Below are 25493 nucleotides of genomic sequence, written 5' to 3'. Positions count from 1 at the left end.
GTCAGTAAAGTTCCCACATCCCCAGAGCTTGTCCTATTTTTTGGTTTACCTATCAGGTCACTTCATGTGTTCTTACCACCAGAACCATAACAGTACAGCAGGCCAGTAAAGTGTTAATGCATCGCAAAAGAGGGATAAGAGAAGCTCTGAGGTTTTTATTTTTCCTCTGCAGTGTGTTTAGCCTCTCTCCTCCCCTTAATCTCTGGGTGGTTCAGGATTCAGCTGCAGATATGGACATTCAAGGTCTGTCCTCTTGTGTGGATCAGCTCGCTACAAGGATACAAAGCATTCAGGATTATGTAATTCACAGTCCTATGTCAGAACCTAAAATACCAATTCCTGAGCTGTTCTCTGGAGATAGGTCTAGGTTTTTGAATTTCAAAAATAATTGCAAATTGTTTCTTTCTCTGAGACCTCGTTCCCCTGGTGACCCTGCTCAGCAAGTTAAAATTATTATTTCTTTGTTACGTGGTGACCCTCAAGATTGGGCATTCTCCCTGGCGCCAGGAGATCCTGCATTGCCAGATGTGGATGCGTTTTTTCTGGCGCTTGGATTGCTTTATGAGGAACCTAGTCTAGTGGACCAGGCAGAAAAGACTTTGCTGGCTCTCTCAGGGTCAGGATGAAGCAGAGGTTTACTGTCAGAAGTTTAGGAAGTGGTCTGTGCTCACTCAGTGGAATGAGTGTGCCCTGGCAGCGATTTTCAGAAAGGGTCTTTCTGAAGCCCTTAAGGATGTTATGGTGGGGTTCCCCATGCCTGCGGGTCTGAATGAGTCAATGTCTTTGGCCATTCAGATTGATCGGCATTTGCGGGAGCGCAAACCTGTGCACCATCTGGCGGTGTTTTCTGAACAGAAGTCTATGCAATGTGACAGGATTCTGACCAGAATTGAACGGCAAAATCACAGACGTCAGAATGGGTTGTGCTTTTACTGTGGTGACTCCACTCATGTTATCTCAGACTGTTCTAAGCGCACAAAAAGGTTCGCTAAGTCTGTCACCATTGGTACAGTACAGCCTAAATTAATTTTGTCTGTTACTTTGATTTGCTCTCTGTCATCCTACTCTGTTATGGCTTTTGTGGATTCAGGCGCTGCCCTGAATTTGATGGATTTGTCATTTGCCAGGCGCTGTGGTTTTATCTTGGAGCCATTGCAATTCCCTATTCCACTAAAGGGAATTGATGCTACGCCATTGGCCAAGAATAAGCCTCAGTACTGGACTCAAGTGACTATGTGCATGACTCCTGCACATCAGGAGGTTATTCGCTTCCTGGTGTTACATAATTTGCATGATGTTGTCGTGTTGGGTCTGCCATGGCTGCAGGTTCATAATCCAGTCCTGGATTGGAAAGCAATGTCTGTGTCAAGTTGGGGTTGTCAAGGGGTACATGGCGATGTTCCTTTGGTGTCAATTGCTTCTTCTACTCCTTCTGAAGTCCCTGAATTTTTGTCGGATTACCAGGATGTATTTGATGAGCCCAAATCCAGTGCCCTACCTCCTCATAGGGATTGTGATTGTGCTATAAATTTGATTCCTGGTAGTAAGTTCCCTAAGTGTCGACTTTTTAATTTATCTGTACCAGAACATACCGCTATGCGGACTTATATAAAGGAGTCTTTGGAGAAAGGGCATATTCGTCCGTCCTCGTCACCTTTGGGTGCAGGGTTCTTTTTTGTGGCCAAGAAGGATGGTTCTCTGAGACCCTGTATAGATTATCGCCTTCTAAATAAAATCACGGTCAAATTTCAGTACCCTTTGCCTCTGCTGTCCGATCTGTTTGCTCGGATTAGGGGGGCTAGTTGGTTCACCAAGATAGATCTTCGAGGAGCTTATAATCTTGTGCGTATAAAGCAGGGCGATGAATGGAAAACAGCATTTATTACGCCCGAAGGTCATTTTGAGTACTTTGTGATGCCTTTTGGGCTTTCTAATGCCCCTTCCGTGTTTCAGTCCTTCATGCACGACATCTTCCGAGAGTATCTGGATAGATTTATGATTGTGTACCTGGATGATATTTTGGTCTTTTCTGATGATTGGGAATCTCATGTGAAGCAGGTCAGGATGGTGTTTCAGGTCCTGCGTGCCAATGCCTTGTTTGTGAAGGGCTCTAAATGTCTCTTTGGAGTCCAGAAGGTTTCCTTTTTGGGCTTCATTTTTTCCCCTTCTACTATCGAGATGGATCCAGTTAAAGTCCAGGCCATCTATGACTGGACTCAACCTACATCGGTGAAGAGTCTTCAGAAGTTCTTGGGCTTTGCTAATTTTTACCGTCGCTTCATCACTAATTTTTCTAGTGTGGTTAAACCTTTGACGGATTTGACTAGAAAGGGTGCTGATGTGACGAATTGGTCTTCTGCGGCCGTTGAGGCCTTTCAGGAGCTGAAATGTCGGTTTTCTTCGGCTCCTGTTTTGCATCAGCCTGATGTCTCTCTTCCCTTTCAGGTCGAGGTTGATGCTTCTGAGATTGGAGCAGGGGCTGTCTTGTCACAGAGAAGCTCTGATGGTTTGGTGATGAGACCATGTGCTTTCTTTTCTAGAAAGTTTTCGCCTGCCGAGCGGAATTATGATGTTGGTAATCGGGAGTTGTTGGCAATGAAGTGGGCATTCGAGGAGTGGCGACATTGGCTTGAGGGAGCCAAGCATCGCGTGGTGGTCTTGACGGATCACAAGAATTTGATTTATCTCGAGTCTGCCAAGCGGTTAAATCCTAGACAAGCTCGTTGGTCGCTGTTTTTCTCCCGTTTTGATTTCGTGGTTTCGTACCTTCCGGGCTCGAAGAATGTTAAGGCTGATGCCCTTTCTAGGAGTTTTGTGCCTGACTCTCCGGGAGTTTCTGAGCCGGCTGGTATCCTCAGAGAGGGGGTGATTTTGTCTGCCATCTCCCCTGATTTGCGGCGGGTGCTGCAGGAATTTCAGGCCGATAGACCTGACCGTTGTCCACCGGAGAGACTGTTTGTCCCGGATAGATGGACCAGTAGGGTTATTTCCGAGGTTCATTCTTCGGTGTTGGCGGGTCATCCTGGGATTTTTGGTACCAGGGATTTGGTGGCCAGATCCTTTTGGTGGCCTTCCTTGTCACGGGATGTGCGTTCCTTTGTGCAGTCCTGTGGGATTTGTGCTTGGGCCAAGCCTTGCTGTTCTCGTGCCAGTGGATTGCTTTTGCCTTTGCCTGTCCTGAAGAGGCCTTGGACGCATATTTCCATGGATTTTATTTCAGATCTTCCAGTCTCTCAGAGGATGTCTGTCATCTGGGTGGTTTGTGATCGTTTTTCTAAAATGGTCCATTTGGTGCCCTTGCCTAAGTTGCCCTCCTCCTCTGATTTGGTTCCGCTGTTTTTTCAGAATGTGGTTCGTTTGCATGGTATTCCAGAGAACATTGTGTCTGACAGAGGATCCCAGTTTGTGTCCAGATTTTGGCGGTCCTTTTGTGCTAAGATGGGCAATGATTTGTCTTTCTCTTCGGCCTTCCATCCTTAGACAAATGGCCAAACTGAACGAACTAATCAGACCTTGGAAGCTTATCTGAGATGTTTTGTTTCTGCTGATCAGGATGATTGGGTGACTTTTTTGCCATTGGCTGAGTTCGCCCTCAATAATCGGGCTAGTTCTGCTACTTTGGTTTCGCCTTTTTTTTGTAATTCTGGTTTTCATCCTCGTTTTTCCTCAGGTCAGGTTGAGCCTTCGGACTGTCCTGGGGTGGATTCTGTGGTGGATAGGTTGCAGCAGATTTGGAACCACGTATGTCATGATTCCCCAATGGCATGGGAACATCAGAAACACAAAATAACAGACTAGCCCTCGGGTGATGGAAACTCAAGCTGACCGTGACCTAAATCTACCACACAACTAACAGTAGCCAGGAAGCATTCCTACGGCTGCCTAGATGCCATGCGCCAGCCGGAGAACTAACTACGCCTGGAAGAGGAAGGAACAGACCTGGCTTACCTCTAGTGAAATTCCCCAAAGATGATAGTAGCCCCCACATATATTAACGGTGAGTTCAGAGGAAAAGACATACACAGTATGAAGGTAGATTTAGCAAAGCGAGGTCCACTTACTAGATAGAGGAAGGATACAAAAGAGGACTTCACGGTCAGCTGAAAAACCCTTTCAAAAACCCATCCTGAAATTACTTTAAGACTCCTGTGTCAACTCATGACACAGGAGTGGCAATTTCAGTCCACAAGAGCTTCCAGTAACAGGAAATGACAAACTGTAAACTGGACAAAAAATACAAAACAAAAAGGACAAGAGTCCACTTAGCTGATCAGCAGACTGGTAGCAGGAACATGCAACTGAAAGACTCAGGTTACAATGATGACCGGCAAGGAAGTGACTGGAGAGCAAGGCTAAATAGGGAACTCCCAAAACTGATGGAAGCAGGTGAGCTGAGGCAGAAAAGAACACACAAGTCTCCAGTACCACCAGCCACCACTAGGGGAGCCCAAAAAGCGGATCACAACAGTACCCCCCCATAAGGAGGGGGCACCGAACCCTCACAAGAACCGCCAGGGCGACCTGGATGAGCCCTATGAAAGGCACAAACCAAATCCGAGGCATGAACATCAGAGGCAGTTACCCAAGAATTATCTTCCTGACCATAGCCCTTCCATTTAACCAGATACTGGAGTCTCCGCCTGGAAATACGGGAGTCCAAGATCTTCTCTATAACGTACTCCAATTCACCCTCAACCAGCACAGGAGCAGGAGGCTCAGCAGAAGGAACCACCGGCACCTTGTATCTCCGCAACAACGACCGATGGAACACATTATGGATAGCGAAAGATGCCGGGAGGTCCAAACGAAAGGAAACAGGGTTAATAATCTCCAAAATCCTATAGGGACCGATGAACCAAGGCTTAAATTTAGGAGAAGAAACCCTCATTGGGACAAAAAGGGAAGACAACCACACCAAGTCCCCAACACGAAGGCAAGGACCAACCCGACGCTGGCGGTTAGCAAACCGCTGAGTCCTCTCCTGGGACAAATTCAAATTGTCCACCACTTGTTCCCAAATCCGATACAACCGATCCACCACAGCATCTACTCCAGGACAATCCGAAGACTCCGCCTGACCAGAAGAAAAACGGGGATGAAACCCCGAATTGCAAAAGAAAGGGGAAACCAAAGTGGCCGAACTAGCCCGATTATTAAGAGCAAACTCCGCCAACGGCAAAAAGGCAACCCAATCATCCTGATCCGCAGACACAAAACACCTCAAATACATCTCCAAAGTCTGATTAGTTCGCTCCGTCTGGCCATTAGTCTGAGGATGGAAGGCAGACGAAAAAGACAAATCAATGCCCAACCTGGCACAGAATGCCCGCCAAAATCTAGAAACAAACTGGGTACCCCTATCAGAAACGATATTTTCAGGAATACCATGCAAGCGAACCACATTTTGAAAAAACAAAGGAACCAACTCAGACGAGGAAGGCAACTTCGGCAATGGCACCAAATGAACCATCTTAGAAAAACGGTCACACACCACCCAGATAACAGACATCCTCTGAGAGACAGGAAGATCAGAAATAAAGTCCATCGAGATGTGCGTCCAAGGCCTCTTCGGAATAGGCAAGGGCAACAACAACCCGCTAGCCCTAGAACAACAAGGCTTGGCCCGAGCACACACATCACAAGACTGCACAAAAACACGCACATCTCGAGACAGAGATGGCCACCAGAAGGATCTAGCCACCAAATCCCTGGTACCAAAAATTCCAGGATGACCCGCCAGAGTAGAAGAATGAACCTCCGAGATGACTCTACTGGTCCAATCATCAGGAACAAACAGTCTACCAGGTGGACAGCGATCAGGTCTATCCGCCTGAAACTCTTGCAAAGCACGTCGCAGATCTGGGGAAATAGCGGATAATATCACCCCATCCTTAAGGATACCTGTAGGTTCTGAATCACCAGGGGAATCAGCGTCAAAACTCCTAGAAAGGGCATCTGCCTTCACATTCTTAGAACCTGGTAGATATGAGACCACAAAATTAAACCGAGAGAAAAACAACGACCAGCGCGCCTGTCTAGGATTCAGGCGCCTGGCAGACTCAAGATAAATCAGATTCTTGTGATCAGTCAAAACCACCACCTGATGTCTAGCACCCTCAAGCCAATGACGCCACTCCTCAAATGCCCACTTCATGGCCAAAAGCTCCCGATTACCGACATCATAATTTCTTTCGGCGGCAGAAAATTTTCGAGAAAAGAACGCACAAGGTCTCATCACTGAGCAATCGGAACTTTTCTGCGACAAAACCGCCCCCGCTCCGATCTCGGAAGCATCGACCTCAACCTGAAAGGGGAGAGAGACATCAGGCTGGCGCAACACAGGGGCAGACGAAAAGCGGCGCTTAAGTTCCCGAAAGGCCTCCACAGCGGCAGAGGACCAATTGGCAACATCAGCACCCTTCTTAGTCTTAAACCCCACCATGACATCCTTAACGGCATCAGAAAGGCCTTCTCTGAAAATTGCCGCTAGGGCACACTCATTCCACTGAGTAAGCACAGACCATTTACGAAATTTTTGGCAGTATATCTCAGGTTCATCTTGCCCTTGAGACAGGGCTATTAAAGCTTTTTCAGCTTGAATCTCCAAATTAGGTTCCTCATACAGCAACCCTAAAGCCAGAAAAAACGCATCCACATTGAGCAACGCAGGATCCCCTGGTGTCAATGAAAATGCCCAATTTTGAGGGTCACCTCGCAGCAAGGAAATCACAATCTTAACCTGCTGAACAGGATCTCCAGAGGAGTGAGGTCTGAGAGAAAGGAATAATTTACAATTACATTTGAAATTCAAAAACCGAGATCTATCTCCGGAAAATACCTCTGGTGTAGGAATCTTAGGTTCAGAAATAGGAGTACGCATAACATAATCTTGTAAATTCTGAACCTTCGTAGCAAGATTATTTAAACCTGCAGCCAAACTCTGAGAGTCCATCCTTAAACCGGAGAGATCAGAGCCATTCAAGGATTAGAAGGAGAGAAAGGCAAGGCTGTAAATAGAGCAGAAATACAACTGGGCCAACTAAGTAGCAAACATGTGAGGAAAAAAAAAAAAAATCTACAGACTTCTTTTACTCTCCTTTCTTCTGCCAATTACTTTAACAGTGGCCGGTCATACTGTCATGATTCCCCAATGGCATGGGAACATCAGAAACACAAAATAACAGACTAGCCCTCGGGTGATGGAAACTCAAGCTGACCGTGACATAAATCTACCACACAACTAACAGTAGCCAGGAAGCATTCCTACGGCTGCCTAGATGCCATGCGCCAGCCGGAGAACTAACTACGCCTGGAAGAGGAAGGAACAGACCTGGCTTACCTCTAGTGAAATTCCCCAAAGATGATAGTAGCCCCCACATATATTAACGGTGAGTTCAGAGGAAAAGACATACACAGTATGAAGGTAGATTTAGCAAAGCGAGGTCCACTTACTAGATAGAGGAAGGATACAAAAGAGGACTTCACGGTCAGCTGAAAAACCCTTTCAAAAACCCATCCTGAAATTACTTTAAGACTCCTGTGTCAACTCATGACACAGGAGTGGCAATTTCAGTCCACAAGAGCTTCCAGTAACAGGAAATGACAAACTGTAAACTGGACAAAAAATACAAAACAAAAAGGACAAGAGTCCACTTAGCTGATCAGCAGACTGGTAGCAGGAACATGCAACTGAAAGACTCAGGTTACAATGATGACCGGCAAGGAAGTGACTGGAGAGCAAGGCTAAATAGGGAACTCCCAAAACTGATGGAAGCAGGTGAGCTGAGGCAGAAAAAAACACACAAGTCTCCAGTACCACCAGCCACCACTAGGGGAGCCCAAAAAGCGGATCACAACACACGTAGTGGACAATTTGACGTTGTCACAGGAGAAGGCTCAGCACTTTGCTATTCGCCGTCGCTGTGTGGGTCTCCGACTTCGTGTGGGGGATTTGGTATGGTTGTCATCTTGTTACGTTCCTATGAAGGTTTCCTCTCCTAAGTTTAAACCTCGTTTCATCGGTCCTCATAAGATTTCAGAAATCCTCAATCCAGTATCATTTCGTTTGGACCTCCCAGCATCTTTTGCCATTCATAATGTGTTCCATAGGTCATTGTTGCGGAGGTATGTGGTGCCTGTGGTTCCTTCTGTTGATCCTCCTGCTCCGGTGTTGGTCAAGGGAGAATTGGAGTATGTGGTGGAGAAGATCTTGGATTCTCGTATTTCGAGAAGGAAGCTTCAGTACTTGGTTAAATGGAAGGGCTATGGTCAGGAGGATAATTCCTGGGTTGTTGCCTCTGATGTCCATGCTGCCGATTTGGTTCGTGCCTTTCATTTGGCTCGTCCTGATCGGCCTGGGGGCTCTGGTGAGGGTTCGGTGACCCCTCCTCAAGGGGGGGGGGTACTGTTGTGAATTCTGTTCTCGGGCTCCCTCCTGTGGTCGTGAATGGTACTTTGGTGAGTTCTGTCCTTGGACACCCTCTGGTGGCTTTGAGTGGAACTGCTGATCTTTGAGGTTGGCTTTCTCAGCTGCCCTCGTTTATTGCTTCTGCTCGCTTCCCTATTTAACTCTGCCCAGGTCGTTAGTCCATGCCAGCTGTCAATGTCTCAGTACTGGTTCAGATCTCTCTTGGAATTCTCAGATGACCTGACTACTCCAGCAGAAGCTAAGTCTGTTGTGAATTCCGTTCTCGGGCTCCCTCCTGTGGTCATGAGTGGTACTTTGTGAGTTCTGTTCTTGGGCTGCCTCTGGTGGCTTTGAGTGTTATGGCTGGTCTGTAGCTGGACTCCAGCTGCCTCGTTTCCTGCTAGGCTTGCTGCCTATTTAACTCCACCCGGACCTTTACTTGTTGCCTGCTGTCGTTGTATTCAGTACTGGTTCAGATCTCTCTGGGACTTCCCTTGTGACCTGTCTCCTCATGGAGAAGATAAGTTCATTCTAGTCTATTTTTGCTCATTGCTATTTGAAAATGTTTCTCAGTATATGATGAGTTCAGTCCAGCTTGCTTATATGCTATTTGATTGCTAGCTGGAAGCTCTGGGGTGCGGAGTTGCGCCCCTCACATCGTGAGTCGGTGTGGGGGTCTTTTTGTATTCTCTGCGTGGATAATTTTTGTAGTATTTTATACTAACCGCACAGATTCCTTGCTATCCTCTGACTATTTAGTTATTAGCGGGCCTCATTTGCTAAAACCTATTTTCATTTCTATGTTTGTGTTTTCCTCTTAACTCACCGTCATTATTTGTGGAGGCTGCTCTCACTTTGGGGAAAATTTCTCTGAGGCAGTGAGGCTTTGTTTCTCTCTAGGGGTAGCTAGTTTCTCAGGCTGTGAAGAGGCGTCTAGGCCGAGTTAGGAACGCTCCACGGCTGCCTATAGTGTGTGTTGATAGGATCAGGATTGCGGTCAGTAAAGTTCCCACATCCCCAGAGCTTGTCCTATTTTTTGGTTTACCTATCAGGTCAGTTCATGTGTTCTTACCACCAGAACCATAACATAAGTCCTTGCTAATCATTTGCTGTTCATTGGTTTTTTGAATATATTTTTCAGTACATGTTATGTTTCAGTCCAGCCTGCTATTATGATATTTCCTTGCTAGCTGGAAGCTCTGGGGGTGCAGAGCTGCACCTCCACACCGTGAGTTGGTGTGGAGGTCTTTTTGCACACTCTGCGTGGTTTTTGTAGTTTTTTATACTGACCGCATAGTTCCCTTTCCTATCCTCTGTCTTTCTAGAGAAGATTCGGCCTCCTTTGCAAAAATCTGTTTCATTCCTGTGTTTGTCACTTCCCTCTTAACTCACAGTTTATATTTGTGGGGGGCTACCTTTACTTTGGGGAATTTCTCTGAGGCAAGGTAGGCTATTATTTCTATCTTTAGGGGTAGTTAGCTCTTAGGCTGTGAAGAGGCGTCTAGGGAGAGTTAGGTACGCTCCACGGCTATTTCTAGTGTGTGTGATAGGATTAGAGATTGCGGTCAGTAGAGTTACCACTCCCTCTGAGCTCGTCCCAGGTTTTCTGTTTTAACCATCAGGTCACTTCGGGTGCTCCTAACCACCAGGTCATAACAGTTGGCGCACATGTCAGGAGTAATTTTGGTCCACTTCTCTTTGCAGAGCATCTCTAAATCATTAAGATGTTGAGGCTGTTGCTTGGCAACACAGAGCTTCCACCCCTTCCACAAGTTTTTTATGGGATTAAGGTCTGGAGACTGGCTATGCCACTCCATGACCTTAATGACCTTTTTGATTCATTCCTGTGTTGCCTTGGCTGTACGTTTTGGTCATTGTCTTGCTGGAAGACCCAGACATGACCCATTTTTAATGTCCTAATGGAGGGAAGGAGGTTGTCACTCAAGATTTTATGGTACATGGCTGCATCCATTCTCCCACTGATGCGGTGAAATAGTCCTGTGCTCTTAGCAGAGAAACACCCCCAAAGCATAATGTTTCCACCTCTATGCTTGACAGTGGGGACAGTGTTCTTTGGGTCATAGCCAGCATTTCTCTTCCTCCAATCACAGCGAGTTGAGTTAATGCCAAAGAGCTCAATTTTTGTCTCATCTGACCACAGCACCTTCTCCCAATCACTCACAGAATCATCCTGGTGTTCATTGGCAAAATTCAGATGGGCCTGCACATGTGCCTTCTTGAGCAGGGGGACCTTGTGGGCACTGCAGGATTTTAAACCTTTTTGGCATAATGTGTTACCAATGGTTTTCTTGGTGACTGTGGTCCCAGCTGCCTTGAGATCATTAACATGTTCCCTCATGTAGTTTTAGGCTGATCTCTCACCTTCCTCATGATCAAGGATACCCCACGAGGTGAGATTTTGCATGGTGCCCCAGATCGATGTTGATTGACAGTCATTTTGTATTTCTTCCATTTTCTTACTATTGCACCAACAATTGTCTCCTTCTCACCCAGCATCTTACTTATTGTTTTGTAGCCTGTTCCAGATTTGTGCAAGTCTATGATCTTGTCCCTGACATCCTTATAAAGCTCTTTGGTCTTGTCCATGTTGTAGAGGTTAGAGTTTGACTGATTAATTGAGTCTGTGGACAGGAGTTTTTTATAAAGGTGACTATGTAAGACAGCTGTCTTTAATGCAGGTAACGAGTTGATTAGGAGCGTCTAACTGGTTTGTAGGAGCCAGAACTCTTAATGTTTGGTAGGGGATCAAATACTTATTTCTCACTGCAAAATTTAAATAAATATATATAATTTATGCAATGTGATTTTCTGGATATTATTTTTGATATTCAATCTCTCAATATTAAAATTAACCTACCCTTACAATTATAGACTGTTCATGTCTTTGTCAGTGGGCAAACTTACAAAATCAGCAAGGGATCAAATACTTATTTCCCTCACTGTAGATAAGTTCCTTGAGGGGTCTAGTTTCCAAAATGATGTCACTTGTGTGGGGTTTCCATTGTTTAGGCATATCAAGGGCTTTTCAAACGTGACATGGTGTCCGCTCTCGATTGCAGCCAATTTTACGTTCAAAAAGTCCAACAGTGCTCCTTCACTTACGAGTCCTGCTATGTGCCCAAACAGTAGTTTTCCCCCATATATATATATATATATACAGGGCCGTTTCTTCAACAGGGCGGGCAGGGCGGCCACACGGGGCGCCGTGGGGCCGGGGGGCGCAGGAGAGGCCTCGGGCCCCGGTGGTCCCCTGCCCGCTGCTGCTGCTGTTTAAGGGCTGTCAGGGGCGCGGATGCCGCGCTCAGTGCTGAGCGCGGGCGCGCCCTGCCCGAACTCAGCTGCAAATCTGACAGCTGAGCGGTCAGATCATCGCCTCGCGTCGCCGCGCCCCCCCCCCCGCACCGCACATAATGGTTGCGGCCACCTCGGCGCCGCCACTCACCTCCGCTCGGCCACTCCCACACTGATAGTATTATTTTCGGTGCCGGGGGGGGGGGGAGAAATTTCCTACTCTCGCCCTGTGTCATTTTTGGGCTAGAAACTGCCCTGTATATATATATATATATATATATATATATATATATATATAGAGTATCGGCATGCTCAAGAGAAATTGCAGAATTTGGGGTCCATTTTTCCTCATACTCTTGTGAAAATAAGAAAATTTGGATCTAAAATAAGACAGGGACAGGGATGGGGAGGTATGCATACAGGGACAGAATGGGCGAGGCATGCATACAGGGACCGAACGGGGGAGGCATGCATACAGGGGCAGGGACGGGGAGGCATTCATACCAGGACAGGGAAGGGGGAGGCATGCAAACAGGGACAGGAATGGTTGAGGCATTCATACCAGGACAAGGATGGGGAGGCATTCATACCAGGACATGGAAGGGGGAGGCATGCATACAATGACAGGGACAGGGGAGGCATGCAGATTGGGATGGGGAGGCATTCATACCAGTACAGGGAAGGGGGAGGAATGTATACAATAACAGGGACAGGGGAGGCATGCAGATAGGGATGGGGAGGTATTCATACCCGGACAGGGAAGGGGGATGCATGCATACAGTGACGGGGAGGCATGCATACAATGACAGGGAAGGGGGAGGTATACATACAGGGACGGGGAGGTCTGCATATAAGGACAGGGACGGGGGAGCCATGTACAGCAGGACAGGGATGAGGGGACAATGCATACCCGGTTTATGCTAGAGCCAATAAGCTTACCCAGTTTTCCGTGGCAAAAGTAGGTGCCTCGGATTATACTCGGGTCGGCTTATACTCAAGTATATACGGTATATGCTTTTATTTCACTTCTTTGTCTGATATCCTGGTATCCAAGATTTCACGTGGCTTGTATATTGTGTGCCATTGTGTGAATTCGAGTTCTACATGACAGGTGATAGATAGCCAGGAGAAGAACTGACAGATATTGGAAATTTCTTTACTGTTCATCCTGTGAGCACCCTGTCCAAATAATTTACTGTATAACGTGTGTGTCTGTACATAGGCCGAGAGATGATAACTCAATTTTGTCAATGTTGAGATTGTGGAAAAACAAGAAGACAGACAAGTTCTTGCATAGTGAGGAACAAAATACAAAAGAAATACTGTCAATCTGTCAAAATAGATTTGAAAATGGAGATACCGTCATTTTATATTTATGTTGAGTACTGTGATACATTAATGCCATAATAAATAGCATTTATATTACGTAGCCAGAAAATTAATTACCATCATAAATATATCCATTGTTCTGTAGCGCAGGCATTGTGAATAATGAGTAGTGTATCCTTAACATGATAGGACATCCAAAATCTACAGAAATTCCTTCTGTGACATTGAAATTAAACAAATGTTAAAAAATCACACTAAGAAGAATAATTTCAGAACTTTTTCCATCTTTAATTTTACCCATAATTTGAACAAAACCAATGAGAAACAAATTGAAAGGGTAACTTTGCTTTCAAGTAACTTTTCAGAATAATGTGTCCTGTGTGTAAAAAGGAATAACACAATGTCTGGCCATTACATGACATGTTTCCTGCATTCTCACCAGTTTTCCTCTCTACATGTTCTATCTCTAACTTGCAATCTATTGGTAACTGGGGGAAGAGACCAGCTGCAGTGATTTCTCCCACACACAGCACAGACAAGAGGGGTTCCTGTTCTTCATTCACTTTTTAGCTCACAAACAGAAGTTGCCACAGCATGGAGAACATTATACAGCAGAGCTAAGCTGTCTTGATCTGAACCACTTGTGTAAAGACCCTCTTATAACTGTGGATGTGGTTGTGTACAGAATTAACCAATTAACATTTAACTTGATGATGAATAGTAGTCAGTGCACAGCTATCGGCATTTAAATATGATCTGACTAACCCCATACAAAGTTTAGCTGTTCCAGTAGGATTTCCCTGACATTAATTTTATAGCAAAGCCATGGTCCGTAAACAGCTTATAACACAGCCAAAGGTTTTCACTGCTGTAAGTTATCAGTCAGAAGGGTAATAATTTGTTTCCAACGTATTAGATATACCATGTACTATTTGTGCACTGCAAGTGACAACAATCTCCAATAATCTTTATATGTCTGGATTGTTGGGTAGGATTGCAAGATGAAAGCCATTTATTACAAAGAATAACATCCAAGCTCAGTTATATTTTGTCAGTGCCTACATCAAGTTTGCCACAAGCATGTGTTATGGTCTGATAGGACCAAGATTGAACTTAATTCCAAAAGGTATGTTTGGAGCAAAAAAAACCTCTGTGCATTATGGAAAGAACACCATACCCACAGTGAAGCATGTGCATATGCTTTGGCGCTGTTTTTCAGCAGCTGGAACTGGTGCTTTAATCAGGGTGGAGGGAATTATTAATGATTTCTAATATTAGTTAATTTTGCATCAAAACCTTGAGGATTTTGCTAAAAAGCTAAAGATGGAGAAGAATTTCACATTTCAGCACAACAATGATCCTACAACAAGGAAAGGTTACACCAGAAGAAAAGCAAAGTTTTTCAATGTCCCAGCCAGATCTCAGACCTGTATTAAATTGTAAATCTGTGGGTGAGCTATAGAGGGTACTGTACACAGGAGATGTCTTCACAATCTGACAGATTTGGAGCATCACCCCAATGAAGAGTGGGCAAAGATTGCCAATTCTAGATGTGTCATGCTGATAGACTCTTACCCAAACAGACTCCTACCCAAATTACTTTAAGGGTGTGCATATTTATTTATTCAACCACATTATTTTAGTCCTTTATTTTTTTTCACCCGAAAAGATTTCGGTTTGTTTTTCAATTGAATTGTACAGCTTATGGGTGACATTACAGTAATGGTGGAAAAAGTTCTAAAATTAGTCTTCTTCCTATGATTTTTTTTTTTTTACATAAAAAAAGGCATCTAACATGGGTGTGTAAACTTTTTATATCCAATGTAGCAAGTGCCCAGGTGCTGAGTGCCAGAAAGCACCAATAAGTCACATATTCTTAACAAGTATTTAAAGCTAGGGCCAGGGAATCAAATAAAAATTTTGCCCTGGTTGAAAGAAAGCCTAGCAATGGTACTTGGGGCGCTCCATTTACAGTGCATGCCTCGAGTACTCATACAACAACGTAACCTCTGCACTATATACCTGTAATAATGATAGTAATGAATGAGGCATTGTAGCAATGTGAATGTATACTTGGTACTGTTATAGATATATGTATTGTATTACAATTCCATGGCTGAAAATAACAAACAGAAAGAAGAACATGATGCACATAATACCCAAGAGCTATTCTGAAAGATTGGCATCATGCAGGCTCATGTTTGTTAAATGTTAATAACACAATACTCCAGCTTGGAAGCTGTTGCAGTTATCATGCCATAGTCTGGAAGAGGCCTGGCAGACAAATGGATATTCACAGAGAGATCATTGATCTCTGTGGACTAATGAAGTGCTGGTGCATTTATACATTTACATAAGCTAATGGCAGAGTAGAAACAGGGGAGTTTGTCAGCTGTCTGAGTGTACATTGATCAATGATCCCTATGTACGCATTTGCATCTATCCATCCTTGTCATAAATTACAGAAGGAGCTGGAAATGAAAACTGCCATCTGAACCATGCCTGATCCTGCAGAGACGAGAGCTACCTTTCTGTAACACTACAGGCATTCCATAACTTCTCTTGTAATGTAAAATGCAGGACAGAATTACAGAGGGTACAGAAGCTGGAGTTATTTGTGCACCCAAATGTCCCAAATGACACCTTTTCAGATTAAGAAGGTATTAATATTATAAATGGCCTAAGTAAATAAGGGGCCATATTTCGGCTTATGCTTCTTGAAATGTAAAAGACAAAAAATGGTAGCAGTGTATATGACTTGTGATTGTGACATATTAATACAGAGAGTAAAAGAAGCCATTGCACCTGGCCATGAAGGGGTACACAGGTTCCTCAATCACATAGGAAGACAGCAGGATTGCAAATGGTAGGTGAGAGGCCTTGTCAGTCATAGCTAGGGTTTCTTTCGACCAAGACAAAAATTAAAGCTTACTTGCTTAACCCTGTATCTACATACCCTGACAAAGTCAAATTGGGTTATTGGTGCTCATTCTCACTTGGTCCCCTAACCGGTGTCAGGAGCATCGGAGCTGTCAGCCCCTCTCTTGCCTAGTCCCTTGACCCGGATTCCTAGACCAGTAAATACTCTGGTCAAGACAGATTGACTAGTTGCTGGCCTTTTAGTAACCTAACCAATATCAGGAGCATAGGTGCTGCCAGGTTCCTACTAGCTAAGTTCCTTGACTCTGCTGGTCTAGCCATGTATCTGCATACCCTGACCAAGGCAGAATAGGTTGTTTATGCCCCTAACCAGTGTCAGGAGCACTTTGACTCTCAGACCCCCTGTATTTAAATACCCTGGCCAAGTCAGATTGCGTGGTTGGTGCCCCTTTGCTCCCCTAACCAGTGTCAAGAGCATAAATACTGTCAGCCTTCCTCTAGCCATGTCCCTTAGCCATGGTATTGGGATAAATTAGCTTCCACGTACATTTCTGTATAATGTTTTGTGCTTTTAGACTTATACAACAACTTACCATAATGTTGGTATTATGGGAGCTAGATTTATCAGAAAGCACAGTAGGTAAGTAGGTATAAAATTGACATGATTCAGGATTACAAAAATAACTAAATTTACATATTTGCGTTTTTGTGTCAGTATAGAAGACTTTTCCAATTTTGGTACTCCTTTACTTTGCTTCTTTCATTTTCAAAGTAAAAAGAAATGACCCTAATTACAAGGAGATCGCTGTATCACCAATAGATACACCGGCGCCATGTCAAGCAGGACATATCTAATGGAGAACAGATTCAGCAGGCTAATAATCTTTTAAAGAACAAAAAAAAACCAGAACTATATAATTATAATTAAATATATTCTGAAATACTTAAACACTGCCATGCACTTCAGTATCCACCGCTTAAGCAAGTCATGTCTTATTAATAGTCCTACATACAATGTTTTTCTGATCTCCATGGTATATAAAACTCACCTCCCCCGAATGGTGCCCATATGACTCTGCGGATAGACTTCACCCAGTCTTCCATGTCATTCTGCGTGCTGGCCATAAGAAGGTATGTTTCATGGTTGGCAGTCATTCGCTCCCGGTCTCCCCCTTTACAAACAGAAATGAAATAATACAAATTAGTAATAAAAATGTAACGAAAAATAGGTCAGATTTTATTGTATTTACCGTATATTATTCCTACTTCTCTACGCCCTTCATGAGTGGCATTGAAATGTGTCAGCTCCAGCTTTTACATTGGCTTTATTACTGTGCAGAACACCTGTGTTTCCCACATATACATTATTCTGCTTGTATTCTTCTGTCTGTATGAGCGCCATTATTTGTAAAATGCTGCCGCGCCACTATTTACAGGACTTACATCTCAAGAACAATTACATTAAAAGGTTACACAAACAGCCAAGCAGCTTCAGTGCAAAAGGAGAGAGCAATATTTGCAAACAATTCATTCCAGATATCCTAAAATAATGTATGCTATGTACGTCATAGAAACAAAGAAATGATAACCATTACAAATCACAGAATGCGCAGTGGTAACACAGCTGTAAAATGGCTTTAGATACGGAAAAACAAAGCAGGTACCCTGTAAAATCCCCTACATATATTCCCTACAATGGTGGCTGCCTTAGGAGCTAGATTCCATGACTGCACAATACTCCCTTTCCATATCCTCAAACTGTGAAATCATCCAGGAGGAACAGCATAAGGGCAAAGGTTGTGCCCACCTGGTGTTTGCTTTGAAATCTTATAGAATCATAAAATCCCAGAATGTTAGAGTTGGAAGGGACCTCCTGGGTCATCTGATCCAACCCCCTTCTCAATGCAGGATTCACTAAATCATCCCAGACCTGTGTCTGTCCAGCCTCTGTGTGAAGACTTCCACGGAAGGAGAACTCACCACCTCTCATGGCAGCCTGTTCCACTCATTGATCACCGTCACTGTCAAAAAGTTTTTTCTGATATCTATTCTGTTTATTCTCCCTTTCAGCTTCATTCCATTGCTTCTCGTGTTTCCATGTGCAAATGAGAATAAGGATGATCCCTCTACACTGTGACTTTGTCACTACTGCCAGTCCCTATGCAGAGCGCAGCAGTTGAGATAATGAGTGTATCATTTAATGCTGCACTCTGCATAGGCAATGATGAAGATGACAAAACTCATCATAATGAAGTGACATTTTGTCATTCAGTTGCTGCCTATGCAGAGCAATGCAGCTGATGAGACTAGTCTCAACTGTTGAACTTTGTATAAGCAGCAATCAAGATGAGAGAGGCTGAGCAAGACAGGAATAAATGACATATACTGCACATGTGCTCCCCTGCAGCTCTCTTTCTCTTTTCTCACTTGTAATTTTGTGAGAGAGAGACCTGCTGGGAGAACTAACCAAAATTAAAACATGTTTCACCTGAAAGACCAAAAAACCTAACATAATAATTTTATATTTTCACACTTTTCTAACTCTAACAAGGGTTAGGGCTAGGGTTAGGATTAGTGCTAAGGCAAGGAAGATAATAAGTTCAGCGGCGGACATATCTTTAATGCAACTAGGGGCCCAAGAGGTAACCTCTAAAGCAGGCGTAATTGTGCATTATGATGAGCATTTGGAAGGGCCCATATATTGTTATTGCACAAGGGCCCTCTTCTATCTGTGTCCATCAGTGAAAAATTGCTACATAAAAACCCACAGTGAAAAAACATGATATAAAAATAAAAAGTAAAAAACAAATATAACAAAGTACCGTATATACTCATGTATAAGCCAGTATTTTCAGCACATGTTTTTGGCTGAAAATGCTCCCCTCGGCTTATACACGAGTCATTGTCCCAGTTTATGGCGGGGGAGGGGGAGCGGTGGAGCTGCGGGTCACAGGAGGCAGGAGCCGGCGGCTGCAACTGTGCCCACTGCTAAAGAGAAATGAATATTCACTGCATTGGCAATGAATATTCATTTCTCTTTTAGCATGCACAGTTACAGTCTCAGCCGTCAGCTTCCAGCAGCTGTAAAAAAAACTACGGTACTTACCTTCCCTTTGCGCCCTTGCAGCAACCTGTTCCGGCTTCCAGCAGCTCCTGCGGCCAGGCAATCACATGTCACTGGTGAATGGAGAGAGGTGAATATTCATTACCTTAATGAGTGGAGTCAAGTGATTGCTCGGCTGCAGGAGCTGCTAGAAGCCAGAGCAGGAAGCTGCAAGGTCACGCAGAGAAGGTAAGTAGGAGGGTTTTTTTATGCTTTTCTCATGGGGGGGCCATGCATTCAAGAATAGGGATGAGGAACCATGCAGACAATGATAGGGATGATGAGCCATGCATACTAGGACAGGGGTGAGGAGCCATGCAGACAAGGATGGGGATAAGGAGCCATGCATACAAGGATAGGGATGAGGAGCCATGCAGACAAGGACGGTGATAAGGAGCCATGCATACAAGGATAGGGATGAGGAGCCATGCAGACAATGATGGTAATAAGGAGTCATGCATACCACGACTGGGATGAGGAGCCATGCATACCAGGATAGGTATGAGGAGCCACACAGACAAGGATGGGGATGAGGAGGCCATTCATACAAAAATAAGGATTAGAGGACAATGCATAACCGGCTTATACTCGAGTCAATAAGTTTTCACAGTTTTTCGTGACAAAATTAGGTGCCTCGGCTTATACTCGGGTCTGCTTATACTCCAGTATATACTCTTTTTTTCTTTTTAAAATTTATGACAGATTTTAGCAAAAAGCAGAAAACACAAGAGGGCCAAACTGTACATCAGTATTTTTTTTTAATACGATATATGTCATTGGGGATTAGAGGTTCAATACAAGACTGAAAGACAGGACCTAGAGAGAGGGGACCCTAAATAGTTACCATGTTGTGGGCGATGGCAACCCACATTAAAATAGATTAGTTACCCGTAAGATCTAAGTTACACATTTTCTTTTTAAAGGGAACCTGTGACCCCCAAAATCGAGTGTGAGCTAAGCCCACCGGCATCAGGGGCTTATCTACAGCATTCTGTAAAAAGAGGTTAGATTATACTCACCTGGGCAGGCGGTCCAATCCGATGGGCATCGCGGTCCGGGTCCGGGGCCTCCAATCTTCTTACGATGACGTCCTCTTCTTGTCTTCATGCTGCGGCTCCGGCGCAGGCATACTTTATCTGCTCTGTTGAGGGCAGAGCAAAGTACTGCAGTGCGCAGGCGCCGGGAAAGGTCAGAGAGGCCCAGCGCCTGTGCACTGCAGTACTTTGCTCTGCCCTCAACAGGGCAGACAAAGTACGCCTACGCCGGATCTGCAGCGTGAAGACCAGAAGAGGACTTCATCTGATGAAGATAGGAGGCGCCGGACAGGACCGCGACAACCATCGGACCAGACCAGGACCGGGACCGCCCCAGGGTGAGTATAATCTAACCTCTTTTTCTTATCTTTTAGGATACATCCGGGGGTTTATCTACAGCATTACAGAATGCTGTAGATAAGCCCCTGATGCTGGTGGGCTTAGCTCACCCTCGATTTTGGGGGTGACAGGTTCCCTTTAAAGACCTTTAGAAAATGAAATAGTCACCAAATTAGTTGCCATGGGTCACTGCTTAGCTTTTCCTATTTACTGTTTTGATAAATCATTATTTATCAAAAAGCGTAGTTGTGATTCATTTAAAAACACATCCAAAAATAATTATTTGCAGTATTTAAAAGCAGTTTTGTTATCCACATTTTTATGATAACCTACACTTATCTCAACACAACCTTTCGGTTGCTGTAGATATAAACCCAACTGCTGTTTTGAAGTCAGGAACCAATTATACAGCTAATTAAAATAGCTTGAAGTTTATGAATGCGGGAATCCATTTTACACTGTTGTGTACACAGCAGTCTTATCCACAGTGATATCCATGCCAATTTCTATTTTTTCATGAGTGGAAAAAATGCTGGATGTCCAAGATAAAATCAGGAATTAGATAAAGATAACAATATCTTTATATTTTGACTTCTCCCCACAACGCACCGCCACCAACCACACAACATCTCCAACCACACAAGTCAAGATGTCTTGGAGGCATCAGAAAAGTATGAAATGTTATTTTTTTAATAAAATGAAGGAAAAATTATTTGTGATAGATTTTCCAGCAGAGTATTATCATATCAACAGCTTCTGGCTGACAAAAGTAAACCGTATCCCTGATATACTGCCTTATTTGTCAAGAATTTGTCACGCTAAGTTGACAAACTCAACCACATTAAATAGAACCAGGTTAAACTTGCTTTGTGACCATAAAGAATTCAGATGCTATGATTGTCCGAAAAAGGACATACACCACCTATCCACAGGATGAATGACCTCTGGGTGTCTGACTTCTGGGACCTCCACCAGTCACAAGAACTGGGGTCCCAAAGATCCTTGTGTGAGTAGACTGAGAGCATACATGACCGCTGCTGTTTTCATTCTCTATAGAAGTGGTGGTCATACACTTCATTCACACAATGGACTTTGGGTCTTGATTCTCGGGATCAGTGTGGATCTCAACATATGAACCCTCCAACAATCATCCACTTTCTGTGGATAGTTGATAAATGTTGATTGTCATCTTTCCTGCTATTGGTAACTCATTACTTTAATCTGATTTGATAAGGTACAACTCATTTATTTAACTTACAATAGATATTTACACTCCAATATAAAAAAAAATCCTAAGTCAACATGGACCAGAGCTCATTTACTCTCTGGTATAACTTAAGAGATAAAAACTGTTGCCCCTCTCTTGGATTAATCATCTCCATTGGGTGTTGGTAGACCTTCTCCATAGGCACTTACAGCTCTGATCAATTACTGGAATCAGGAAAGTGCTAAAAAAAAATTGAAATTCATCTTTAAAAATTTTTTGTCAAATTTTGACCTCAAATACTGATAAAAATTGTGTAATTCTCAGAGAGTACAACCTCAGACTATTCTTAGAAATTGAGAACTTACCGGTATCTGTGATAGCATCAGACATCATCTGAAGCTTACCAGCATGAGCACACAGTAATCCTACCCGAAGCTGTATGAGATCAGCAAATATCCCTTCATCAGATATAAAAAACAGTATTCCAAAACCTGTCAACCAGTGAATGAAAAGGATATCACAGTACACGGATGCAGTTTGATCCCTCCCAGGCTTATCGCTGATGATTCAACAGTTTCTATTGAGCTACAAACAGCTGACATAGTATTCACCAGTGATATAAACTTTTGGATTCAATCTTGTTTTTAGATGTTAAGCTAGAAAACCAAATATTGAATGAAATTAGAAACTTGAAATAAAGTAGAAACCATATTTGTGTATTTAATTTATATAACTTTTTTTTTGTTTTATTTGGCTATCAATGATTTGCAGTAGAATATACTATGTATAATACTTTATACTTACAATTTCATATGAAATTTTATTTTTTTACCTCCAAAAAGATGGTAAATAAGGCAAAATAACATTTTGCTTCTTCTCCTACAATCCTTACATAAAGGGTTTGACTGTAATCGGATCTTGAGGGGTTTCGTTGCAATAAAGAAGTTCTAGACAACACTCACTGAATTCAGAAGGAGAGTTACGATTTCTACTCTATGTCTGCTCTTAATATTAACGAGGGACTTAATAATGGGTTTAATGCTCTGTTCATACTGAGCTTTAAGCCTATTTTTAATATACACTTAAAGGGAATCTGTCAGTTCATTCAATTTTTCCCCCTCAAAAAATGATTACATGACTGCGTGGACAGTGACTATGAGAATATAAATAATTTTGTACCTTTATGAAAGAGAAGGCTTGTTTTTTTGAGAAGTCACTTTAGAAATAATATGGTAAATTAAAATGGTCAAAAAAAGATTCTTCTTTGCATATTCATATAATTGGTTGCCTCAACACACGGAGCTAAATTTTTCCATCATTTTTATATTCCTTTTTTTTTTGTTATATGGGGTAAAAGGAAAAGAAAAATAGGACTTACATGTCTATTTTTCACACTTTTACTACAACCACAAAGGACCACTTTGTAATTTCTTAAATTGTGTTCCTTTTTTTTTTTTTTTTTACATATTGTACATTTAACAGGGGCATGGGTATACACATTGAATCGGCCTGGTGGTGTTTCCGTTCTTTAAGTTTTGTTTGTTTATTTTTCTTCATGTATTTTTCATGCTGTGCCCCCTGTAAGGTCTTAAAAGAGTTTTCTTTGGTGGGGCACTTAAACATATTATTATATTATTTTTATTGCTGATTTTCCTTGCAACTGGGGATTAGCCCTAGTTACAGGTGAAATTGATCCTCCTAACTGAATAGCAGAGAAGAGCATCTGCTCTCTTCCTACACCTCGTGATCACATGATTTCCTGCAAGGAGCTTTCTCTTTATTGATGATTTACTACGTCAGTACAAAGTAAAGTGTGAAACGCTGGATGTTTATACTGTATGGGTTATGGAGTGTTGCTATACACTTATATATACTATTGTGTGCATATACAGTTTCATCTCTCTGCTATTCACTCTGTGTGTAGAAAATGCAGGAATAAAAAGTATAAACTACAGTACGCTTTTCAATATACACAGGTAGTACTCACACTGCATTTCCCACCTCAATCTAACTGTTGCGAGGATTCTGAATCAGTAACAAATGTTTAATTACCAATTTTTACCATGTTACATTTTACAGTAGTCTGGTTAATATATTTGATAGAAAATAATGAAATAACTGCTGTACTGCCTGGTGACTTAGAACTCACATTGACTTTCCAAATAACAAGCAATCACAGGAGTCAGGAAACATCATTATTGTCATGCGGCTAGTGCAAATCCTACCATCACATGCACTGCTGACACGTAGAGTAGACACATCAGCTCAGCATAAATCCTATCTACCTTCCTTTATGAGATGTGGAACAAAGTAAAAGGTTAGATACTTGGACACAGATTTAGAAGATTGAGATAGTACTTCTCCTTATTGAAATGTACAAGCAGTGGAATAAGTCAGTGGTAAGGAAATAAATTACTAGTGATTAAGTCTGGTGAAGATGTGGGTTGTGGAGGGGTCCTTGTAATATCTAATGTGGTTGTGACCATTATTTTTCTTCCCAACATCTGTTTCAAGTATCTATATATACACTAGTCAGAGTAATAGTGCAGACAATAACTCACAAAGAGTGCTATTCCAATTCACAGCAAATGGTCGTAAACCATATCATTATCTACACTAGATAATTGCCATCTTATATACTCAGTAAGTTATTTATTTCCTTCCACATATTTATCAGAGGATGAAACATCAAATAGGATAGACATAGAGATTTGACATTTCACGTTCAAAGCAAATTATAGCAAGTAATGGTAAACTGACTGAACAGAGAACTAGTCTGAACTGGTGCATAACCAAAAACAACTTACATAGCAAATAGATAAATGGCTGCACTCAATTGTACTAAAGCAATGGAATGTGTGATACATGAAATGTGAATAGCATAATGGCTTGTGAAATCTATGAAAAAACACATGAGATTCTTAGCACAAAATTTGGCCAAAAAATGTGAGCCCATCCACCAACGTCAAGGTAATCTCATGGATCGGATGAGTCCCTGACCTGACTGCCTAGTGTGAACATTTACCTCTGGCTAATGTTATGGTAAAGCCTGCATTTATAGGAAGGTCAGAACCAGATCCCTGACCTGACTGCCTAGTGTGAACACTTACCTCTGGCTAATGTTATGGTAAAGCCTGCATTTATAGGAAGGTCGGTACCAGATCCCTGACCAGACTGCCTAGAGTGAACACTTACCTCTGGCTAATAACATGGTAAAGCCTGCATTTATAGGAAGGTCGGAAGCAAATGTGTTGGATGTAATTAAAATCACAGCATGGTGAAGGGTGGGGTGTTCAAGACAGAAAAAAATAGTACATAGTAAGTAATGGTAAACTGACTGAACAGAGAACTAGTCTGAACTGGTGCATAACCAAAACCAACTTACATAGCAAATAGATAAATGGCTACACTCAATTGTACTAAAGCAAGGCAATGTGTAATACATGAAATGTGAATAGCGTAATGGCTTATGAAATCTATGAAAAAACACATGAGATGCTTAGCACAAAATTTGGCCAAAAATTGTGAGCTATGTAAGATGTTTTTGGTTATGCACCAGTTCAGACTAGCTCTGTGTTCAGTCAGTTTACCATTACTTGCTATGTACTATTTTTTCTGACTTGAACACCCCGCCCTTCACCATGCTGTGATTTTAATTAAATCCAACACAGTTGGTTCTGACCTTCCTATAAATGCAGGCTTTACCATGTTATTAACCAGAGGTAAGTGTTTACACTAGGCAGTCAGATCAGGTACCCATCCGATCTGAGATCACCTTGACGTTTGGTGGATGGGCTCCAATTTTTTGGCCAAATTTTGTGCTAAGCATCTCATGTTTTTTCATAGATTTCACAAGCCATTATGCTATTCACATTTCATGTA

At 42.8% G+C, this 25493-nt stretch overlaps 1 protein-coding gene across 6 annotated transcripts in view; it reads right to left on the bottom strand.

The window, feature by feature from the left end:
* The window catches only part of ARHGAP24 (Rho GTPase activating protein 24), a 1388018-nt gene that overhangs the window by 84927 nt on the left and 1277598 nt on the right, over nt 1–25493 (bottom strand). For all 6 annotated transcript variants that reach the window (XM_077275809.1, XM_077275810.1, XM_077275813.1 and 3 more), the window contains one exon: nt 16978–17100. In XM_077275809.1, coding sequence (XP_077131924.1) covers nt 16978–17100 — 123 coding nt within the window. The remainder of the gene's footprint in view (nt 1–16977; nt 17101–25493) is intronic.

The sequence above is a fragment of the Ranitomeya variabilis genome, chromosome 1, assembly GCF_051348905.1.
Source record: "Ranitomeya variabilis isolate aRanVar5 chromosome 1, aRanVar5.hap1, whole genome shotgun sequence".
NCBI classification, from domain to species: Eukaryota; Metazoa; Chordata; class Amphibia; order Anura; family Dendrobatidae; genus Ranitomeya; species Ranitomeya variabilis.
Note: the sequence above shows the minus strand (reverse complement) of the source record. Positions and strands in the feature narration are given on the sequence as shown.